The sequence below is a fragment of the Helianthus annuus genome, chromosome 15 (genome assembly GCF_002127325.2).
Source record: "Helianthus annuus cultivar XRQ/B chromosome 15, HanXRQr2.0-SUNRISE, whole genome shotgun sequence".
In the NCBI taxonomy this organism is placed as follows: Eukaryota; Viridiplantae; Streptophyta; class Magnoliopsida; order Asterales; family Asteraceae; genus Helianthus; species Helianthus annuus.
This window is the reverse complement of record NC_035447.2, coordinates 46,157,867-46,167,090: the sequence shown is the minus strand read 5'-3', so window position 1 is coordinate 46,167,090 and position 9,224 is coordinate 46,157,867. Positions and strand designations below refer to the sequence as shown.

The 9,224-nt window shown below is 38.3% G+C and overlaps 2 protein-coding genes across 2 annotated transcripts; both read left to right on the top strand.

Moving 5' to 3' along the window:
• Positions 1-5,060: 5,060 nt before the first annotated feature.
• LOC110897820 lies at positions 5,061-6,111 on the top strand. Its single transcript, XM_022144551.1, has 2 exons — positions 5,061-5,699; positions 6,034-6,111. Exons 1-2 carry the CDS (start codon positions 5,061-5,063, stop codon positions 6,109-6,111), a joined length of 717 nt encoding a protein of 238 aa, XP_022000243.1.
• A 543-nt stretch (positions 6,112-6,654) lies between these two features.
• LOC110906561 (probable xyloglucan endotransglucosylase/hydrolase protein 33) lies at positions 6,655-8,790 on the top strand. The gene is made up of 4 exons (XM_022151674.2): positions 6,655-6,917; positions 7,522-7,622; positions 7,710-7,918; positions 8,240-8,790. Exons 1-4 carry the CDS (start codon positions 6,686-6,688, stop codon positions 8,646-8,648), a joined length of 951 nt encoding a protein of 316 aa, XP_022007366.1. The 5' UTR covers positions 6,655-6,685; the 3' UTR covers positions 8,649-8,790.
• Positions 8,791-9,224: the final 434 nt, after the last annotated feature.

The following is a 9,224-nucleotide window of genomic DNA, read 5'->3' as shown; positions in this document are numbered from 1 at the left end:
TGGGTAATCTTCTGCGCCAATTCCTTCTTTCTGTTTTCTTCTCGCGCGCGCACCAGTCTGTCGGTCAAGGTGTTGGCTAACTCCATCGCATCGTCAATCATGCGGGGTCTTGCAGCTTTGACGATATCACAAATCTCGCAAATCAAACCCCAAATGTAGCGAGAAATAAGTACCGGCTCTGGCGAAGCCAGAGTTGGCACAATTCTGGCATATTCGAAGAATTTCGAAGTATACCCTCGACAGTCAACATCCACCATTCGGTGGCTCAGGAATTTGTTTGCCAATTGTTCCTTTTCATATTCGGGGCAAAATTTTCTTTCCACCAATTGTCTAAATTCTTCCCAATTCATGGCATAAGCCATGTCACTTCCCTTGGTTGCAATACCGTATTCCACCATTCTAATGCCTCTTCCTTGAAAAGGTGAGAAGCATACATCACTTTGACTTCTTCTGCGCATTTACTTATTTTAATTACTGCTTCAGTTTTCTCTAACCAACGCAGTGCGGCTGTCGCCCCTTCATTTCCTGCAAATTCGGCTGGTTTACAGGTAAGAAATTCCTTGTAAGTGCAACCAGGTGTTGCAACTTTCATTTTCTTGAGTACTGGGGCTTGAACCACATTATTCTCATTGATGCCGCCTCCATTAACACTATTACTGAAGTTATCGTCGCGCGTGCGTTTACTGGGGTTGCCTTGTGAAGGCTCAACAGGACTTTTAACAGCAGCGGCGATTGCCGGGATAGCATTGGCTATTCCCTGAGCGGCAATGTTTTCTATATCTTGCCGATTTAGAAAGTGATCCTCATTATTGTGTTCCGATTGATTAACTTCATTAACTGGTTCATTAACAGCGTGTTCCATCTGATAATTAACAGTATATACAAGTTATTGACACAAATAAATAACAACCAAACGCAAATAAGATAATCGCACAAAAATCACGTCAACACGTATAGCCAAAATTGTCGACTTTGCGACTTTCATATTTTATATATTTTAGTATGCATCCGTACACACCAGTTATCTTACAAAAGGTTTTATTTTAAGTTATTTTACACGATTATATTTTTATTATTTATTATTATTTTATTATTATTAAACACATAACCACATAACGCAACCACAGTCCGCTGGCATCTCAGAAACGACGCTCCCTCTCGTCGTATTTCCATGAGATCTGTTCCCCTACTTCTCGGATTCGATTTCCTGCATCCACCAGCTCCTCGCCATAGTGGCGGAGTTCAGCCAAGTTCTCGGTGCTCATTGGTGGGGTTGGTGCAGGTTCAGGGTCAAAATGGGGGAAAAAGGTGTTAGGGTTATTTAAGAGATTCTGAAATTGCCAGTCAGTGGTCCACCATTCTTCCAGCTCTCCTTGTAGAGGTCGGGGGTTGACAATGGGATTTGAGATAGCAGGCTCTAGATTAACTGGAAGTTGTGATTCAACTGGGTAATTGAAGAGGTTTTCATCGGCTGGTCCGATGAGGTCACTAAGTGCCATTTTACGATCTAACTCCTCCCATGATGGCATTTCCTGGGCTTGCCTGGAACTTTCCCCAATCTCTTTTCCTTTCCCCTTATCCTTCGGATCCTTAGTTTTTATAACCTTCTGTACCGCTGGTTTCTTCCTACGCATACGCCTCCAACTTACAAGTCTTCTTCTCTTTTTCGTCTTTGGTTTCTCCTGCGGTTGGGCCTGGAACACCATTGGCTCTTCAGTATCAGCCTGATAGCCAGTGAAAGTGCCGGTAGTATCCATATCGGTACTATGGATAGTAAAGTTTCGGAGTGCCTCCGACAGTTCATTCATGCTGATAGCACACATGAAGACACACACAAACTTAAGTTAAAATTTTATTTATTATAAAGTAAATTTTCACGAAATCACAGAATGGCAATCAGAAAAATTAAGTATTTCTAAATACTTAATTGGCTTAAATCAGTGGCTCTGATACCACCTTTTTCTGTCACGGCCCTCGACCCAGTGTGACCCGGTCCAGAAGCCGTGGGACAGAAACCCGTGGTATTGATTATTTAATTTGGCAGCAGAAGTTTTCGACAGGATCTTTTAAACTGAAAATGCCGAATTATTTTATTTCACAAATTGGGACAAACCCCATAATTTACAGTAAAGGAAATTTCACGAGGAAATCCCTTGTTTTACAAAACATGTTTATTTATTTTTACTGAGCCACTACCTCAAGCTTGTTAGTGCTCCGTAGCACTTTTCCTTGATTCACAATAAGTCACCTTAAACCATGTTTAAAAAGATTTTATCAGCGGGGAAATACTGGCGAGTCACTCAGGTTATGTAAAACGACACCTTAGTTATGAATTACAACGTGTTAAACAACGGGAATTCCCTCAAGTCCAATTTATCCGATCGGATGGGAATCACCCCATTCTGACCAGTTAACTGTCCTTCACGGTTGTTCATGTTCAACCCGCTAAGTCGGTTATCTCGTTGACAGGAATCAGATCTCAGACTGACACATCATTAGAGAATGAGTGAAAGGCCTGAATGAGCTCCGATTCTATCTGTTTTGAGTGCATGAGTGTAAAAGACTTGAAAGAAAGTTATGAAAACATCTTCCAATCCTTTTAATCCCGAAAATGTTTAGATTTATGCGAAATCAGTGTTTAAACATGTTGAAATCTCCTAGATCTGAGTTGTTCATGGTGGAATGGGTCAAATCTTGAAGTTCATAAGAATCCCATGATGACATCATCCTAGAACACCTCAAATCATCCGATTTCATGGTCAAAAGTGAAGATTTGATGGTGAAAAATATGAAGAAGTGTGTGTAGATGATAGAAGTACAAGATTTGGGTTGAAAACTTAGAAGAATCGTGAGGAATCGAGAGAAAATAGGCTGAGAAGTCGAAGGGTCGCACCAGAGCTGTCACATCACTGTTCAAGTGATATGACAGGTGCTATTTATAGATGCCAAAAGAGGAAAGGCGGTGTAGGTGACGGATCGGAGGATAGTCCGATCGGATGGCCATCCGATCGGATGGTCATCCGGACGGATGACCATTCGATCGAATGGTCATTCGGTCGAATGTCTCCGGCGAGTTGCGGTTCGATGTTTCGTTTCGTGCGTTAAGCGTTGCGATGCGTTGTGAGTGAGCGGTGCGATAGTATTACCCATTAGTTACACAAATAACCTAATTACTAAATAACATAAAATAACATCCTTAAATCTCGAGTTTGCGATGAGATTGCGTTGTGATAGAGTTGCGATTGCGTTTGCGATTAATCACCTCAACATAAACATAACATGCACAAGTAACACATAATAGCACACACACGTAAAACAATATCCATAACCTATAATTCGAGTTGCGATGCGATTAGCGATTAAACTGCGATTTATTAACAAGTACTCCACATAATACAACTAAAGTAAATTAAATTAGAGTATCGATTACAAGTCGAGAAGTACAATTCAGTAATTAAGCAAGAAGTGACAGATCGCAATTAGCAATCTTTTCTTTCTTTGGCTTTGACTTTCAAAAGTCGGGTTGTTACACACAGATCGGAACACAATACCCCTGTTTACTGGACTAGTCGGGCCGGCACTTTATCGAGTCTACGTGCTAATTGTGCATTGTCTGTTCTGGTTGTGTAGTTTGTTGTCTTATTGCTATCTGTTTCTGTTTTTCCTGTGATTGTTATTTTTCATCTTGTCTATTGTGAGTGTTTTAGATTTGGTAGTTTTTGTTGTGGCTCCTGAGTAAAGGCTTGTCCAGGCACCTGTGAGTGACGAACCTGGAATCTGGTCCCTAACTCAGGTTCGCCTTAGGTTTCTTTTTTCTATTCTTGTGTGTTATCTGTTGATAACCTTTTGGTTGTTTCTCTGCTTGTTGTGTTCTTTTGTGGCTGTCATCATGGGTGATGGTGAAGGTAGTACTTCACATACTTTGATTAGTAAACTTGATATAGGAGATCCTTTGTACTTACATCCAAGTGATTCTAATAGTCTAACCATTGTTAGTATTAAACTAAAAGGAACTGAAAACTACGCTGTATGGTCAATAACACCACTATCAAAACCATCCACCACTGTCACGACCATCACCACCCACCACCCTTTTAGAATGTAATCATCTTTTTTTTTATATTGAAAAAATATATATATTGGTTTTAAATTATAAATTATTATTACTTTTAGTAAATTGATGCACTAAACTATGTTTACACCGATTTAGAATGTCTTCATATTCATCACATGCAATACTAAAACTTTATTATAATTTGTAAATTTTATAAGCATACCAAAACCACATGGTTTAATTTTTTTAATAAACGTATAAGACGATTAATGGTCACAATCAAACAAACCCAACCCACCGATTCATATTTCACCATAATATTGTTGACTTAACTAAAAGTTATAAACCGGTTAATTTATAAGACTAGTGGGTATGGGGGTCGGCTGAGGTCCGGCTAGGACCGGCGCCGGTCCCCCACACCGCCCCCCCCCCCCCCCTCCCCCAGCCCGTTCCGGCTTGACCAGCAATCCACGGACATTCTCGCCGGCCCACAATTTGAATTATATAGCCGTTAATAACGGCTAGTTTTTTTAAAAAAAATTTACTTTTTCACTTTAAATATATACCACTTTCATCCATTTTTTATACCATTCTCATCCATTTCTCCCCATTCTTCTCCCATTCTCATCCAATTTTATAAAAACCACTCCCATTTTTTATACCAATCTTCTATAAAAAAAATATTTTTCCATCCATAATGGCATCTAATTCTTGGTGGTCGTCGTCTTCTTCGGACGAAGAGGAGATGTTTTTCGCAAACGATGTGGTAAAGGCGGCGCAGATTCTTTTGGAGGAGGAAGAGGAAGATAACTCGTCTGAAAACGTTATTACCAGACGAATACGGATTAACAGAGATCGCGAAGGTTTGTCATTAATAAATTTCATATATTTATATCTTTCCTCTTATTTATATATTTTTTACGACAGGAGCGCACGAGAAATTGGTGAACGATTATTTTTCGGATGCACCCTTTACAATGCCGACATTTTCAAACGAAGGTTCCGAATGAGTCGTCGGTTATTCACACGGATTGCTGATGATTTGGCGGGGCTAGACCCGTTTTTCACGCAACGACCCGATGCTCGGAATTATGAAAGGTTCACCACGTTACAAAAGTGTACTGCGGCCATTCGCCAACTGGCGTACGGGACAGTGGCCGACGCTTTGGACGAGTACTTACAGATGTCGGCAAGAACTACGCGGGAATGTTTGTATCGGTTTTGCCATAATATGGTGAAACTGTATAGCAAAAGATATTTGCGGAAACCAAACGCGTATGATGTTCAACAGTTGTACCAAGCTCATGAAGCAAGGCACGGGTTTCCGGGAATGCTTGGTAGCATTGATTGTATGCATTGGGCGTGGCATAACTGCCCGACTGCGTGGCGAGGCCAATACACGCGAGGTGATCACGGCCATCCAACCTTAATACTTGAGGCCGTGGCGTCACAAGATTTGTGGATCTGGCATTCTTTCTTTGGGCTCCCTGGTTCACTCAACGGCCTCAACGTGTTATACCAATCGACGATCTTTAGCGATGTCGTTAATGGAATCGGTCCGGACACCCGTTTTACAGTTTCAGGGGTTGAGTATAGACGCGGGTATTATCTTACTGACGGAATATATCCGTCTTGGGCTACAATTGTCAAGACTATTTCATTTCCCGAGGACCAAAAAAGGAAAAAATTCGCCAAGCGTCAAGAAGCTGCAAGAAAAGACATCGAACGTTGTTTTGGTGTTTTAAAAAAAATGGGCCATCCTTGAACAACCGACACGTGCGTTCACACCGAAGAGGTTGCGCCTTTGTATGTACGCTTGCCTTTTGCTCCATAACATGAGTATTGAAGACGAAGGTCGGGCGATTTGTGAGTATGATGAAAATGCATCTTACGGGAATACTGTCCCGGTAGATCCGACACAATAGGATTTAAACTCGTTCGCGCTAACCAACGACTTCACGCATGTAAACCTTTAACAGGATTTGGTAGAACATATATGGAACAACGTAAACATCGGGGACGGTGACGGAGACGGAGACGAAGAGGAAGACGAGTAGTGTAATTTTTTATTTTTAGAAAATGTAATTTTTTTTTCGGAAATGTTTTTTATTTTTTTATTTTTAGGAAATGTAATTTTTTTATGTTATGAAATGAATTTATTTATGTTGTGTTATGTTGTATTTTTTAATTTTTATAAAGTTTTTATTAAGTTAATAAAAAAAACTTAGAAAATTATAAAATATTAAGGTGGGTAGCCCCATCCTCCACCCCCTCAAAAGTGAAGGAGGCTCATCCCCCACGAGCCGGTGATGTGACGCCTACGTGGCAGCCCATTCTCGTGGGGATGGACCTCACCATACCCCTTATTCTAATCAATCTGAATAAAAAAGTCCAAAAAGAAAAACAACTAAAATTAAGCAACCGTCAATCATCCGACATGAATCAATCAGGGATTACCTTTGCTTTGTCACTATCTTTAGAAAGATACATCCAGCTTTGCAACACCGAAGCAATAATTACAAACACTTCATGAATATATCATTCCATGCACTATATATTATATATTCAAACATCCAAAAATACACAAACATATCATCTTCTTCTGTCTACTCTCCTAATTAACAAGCTCTCATGGCTTTTCTTCAAGAAAAGTTTCTTCTTTTGTGTCTTGTTACCTTTAGCAGTTTGTTCTTAGAAGTTTCGTCTCGAGGTGCAGTTTATCGGCCACCAAACGTAGAGCGGTTGACAGACCGTTTCCCTCGTATACCGTTCACCCAGGGGATGTCCACATTGTTTGGAGAATCGAATGTTCATTTGAAAAGCAATGGATCATATGCTGATATTATCTTAGATAAAACTTCAGGTAATTAAACATGAGGGATAGAGTTTAATAAGTGTAATTTTACTTAACTTATGGGAATTGTTCAAGTTACATGTGTGTTTATTAGGAGTATGAATTTCTAACATGAAATTTGCGAGTTTGCGTTTAGTCTAAACGGATTTGGGTCAATTTTGGGTAGAACACACATCTGTGATTTATCTAAGCAGGTCATGTCCGTGTCAACCACGGGGTGACCCGTTTAACCCATTTGTTTATATTTTACTTTTTTAAATGTGTTTTATATAAACTTAACTTATTCGGATATTTTTTTGTACCAAAAAAATAATTAATAAATTGTTATTAGTTTAAACATGATTGCTTAAACATAAAAAACTTATGTAAACTAAGAATCTTAAAGTATGAATATCTAAGCAAAAATAAAAAAGAAGAAATTTCGGGCTAAGCAGGTTGTGTTTCGGTTAATGTGTATGACAGGATTTTTGGGTTCATGTTAAATTTTTGGTTTCGTGGCAGGTTTGACCTGCCAACCCATGAAACAGTTAACTAGTTTAAGAGCCCTAGTGTGTATATTGTATATATGTACTTAATAGTATTTTTTTTTTTTTTTTTTTTTTTTTGTATCTAGGTTCTGGATTGATTTCGAAAAATAGATACTACCATGGATTCTTCAGCGCTTCAATTAAGTTGCCAGCCGGTTTTACTTCAGGAGTAGTACTAGCTTTCTATGTAAGTCATGTTCCTGTTACATTCACTAGCAACTAATCAAATTTCCTAACAAGATGGTAACATTGATATTGTGGCATGCATGTTCAGATGTCAAATGCAGATCAATTTGCGCATAATCATGACGAGATCGACTTTGAATTGCTCGGATTTGCGAAAAGAAGGCAATGGGTTCTTCAAACAAATATGTATGGAAATGGTAGTGTTAAAACTGGAAGAGAAGAAAAAGTTTATCTATGGTTTGATCCAACACAACAGTTTCATCAATACACCATCCTTTGGAACAAACACCATATTGTGTATGTTTTTCTCATAACTTATTATTATTTTTATTATCATTTATCTTTACGTTTGTTTGTTAGACATTATTCCATCTTTAGTTAGAATATTTAGATAGTTATTAACATTTTACCGTTATATTTAGATAGTTATTGACATTTTATCGTTATTATTAGTTATTATTAGCTGGTTAGCTTAAATTATTAATATTTTTTTATTGTAATGTCTATATAAGGAGATCTAGTCTTCAGTTATTTAATACAAAGAAAATATTATTTATCATACAGTTTTTCAACCACTTGACTACAACCATCTTATGCGCGTTTTGCAACCTTTTTCAGGTTTCTAGTAGACAACATACCCATACGAGAGGTGATCTACAATCAAGCGGTTTCATCAGTGTACCCGTCAAAGCCAATGTCGCTATACGCAACCATATGGGATGCTTCAGAATGGGCCACGAGTGGAGGAAAGTACCCGGTGAACTATAAATATGCACCGTTTGTGGCATCGTTGGCTGATCTAGAAATCGTAGGTTGTTCGATACAGAAAACGAACGCGACAAACAATGGTTCTATATGTTCTAAAAACGCAACCCTTTCGAGCTCGGATCCTGTGGATGGAGAAGAGTATGCAAGGCTATCAAAGCAACAAATGGCTGGTCTAAACTGGGTTAGGGGTAAACATATGTATTACTCGTATTGTAAAGATAGAGCAAGATATAAGGTGATGCCAGCTGAGTGCAATTAATGTTTATATGCCTTTGTGTTTCTTTATACAAAACAATCAAAATTTATTAACAATTTTTTTAAATAGGATATGCAAAGTGGATTGTAAATTTCCATCATTTTTATTTTCTTTTCAAGTACTAATGAAAATATTGTTACAACCACATCTTTCATGCCTTTTTTGGCATGTTTCAAGAGGGGGACACATCCTTGCAAATATTTTTATGGAAGTCAACAATACGAAAGCAGGTTGGTTTTATCCTAGGGGTGACAATTCGTGACACAAGCTGAACACAATACAAAAATTAAAACATGTGTTGATCGGCTAACACAACTCATTTTATAAAACAAGTTAACCTAAGTACAACACCTTTAATAAATGGGTTAAGATAAACACAACCGTTGAATAAATCGGTTGACCTATCTTCCCATTTAAGGGTTTCTAAAAAAGTTCATATTTGAATATTAGAAGTTTTTTTTTTTTCCGTAACGGCTTTTAATCATGATCTACTCCTAATACCCTCAGTTACCTTTGGGGATGTTTTAGAAGGGTTTTTTTTTAAGAAGTGTTAAAATTTAAAGTTAGATTATTCTTTAT

What these genes read in the sequence shown, in the direction of transcription:
- LOC110897820 (XM_022144551.1), top strand. Translation starts at nt 5,061, where the DNA reads ATGAGTCGTCGGTTATTCACACGGATTGCTGATGATTTGGCGGGGCTA. An exon ending in ATCCGTCTTGGGCTACAATT is followed by an intron (nt 5,700 to 6,033) that starts GTCAAGACTATT and finishes AACCTTTAACAG; the next exon opens with GATTTGGTAGAACATATATG.
- LOC110906561 (XM_022151674.2), top strand. Translation starts at nt 6,686, where the DNA reads ATGGCTTTTCTTCAAGAAAAGTTTCTTCTTTTGTGTCTTGTTACCTTT. An exon ending in GAGTAGTACTAGCTTTCTAT is followed by an intron (nt 7,623 to 7,709) that starts GTAAGTCATGTT and finishes ATGCATGTTCAG; the next exon opens with ATGTCAAATGCAGATCAATT. An exon ending in TGGAACAAACACCATATTGT is followed by an intron (nt 7,919 to 8,239) that starts GTATGTTTTTCT and finishes AACCTTTTTCAG; the next exon opens with GTTTCTAGTAGACAACATAC.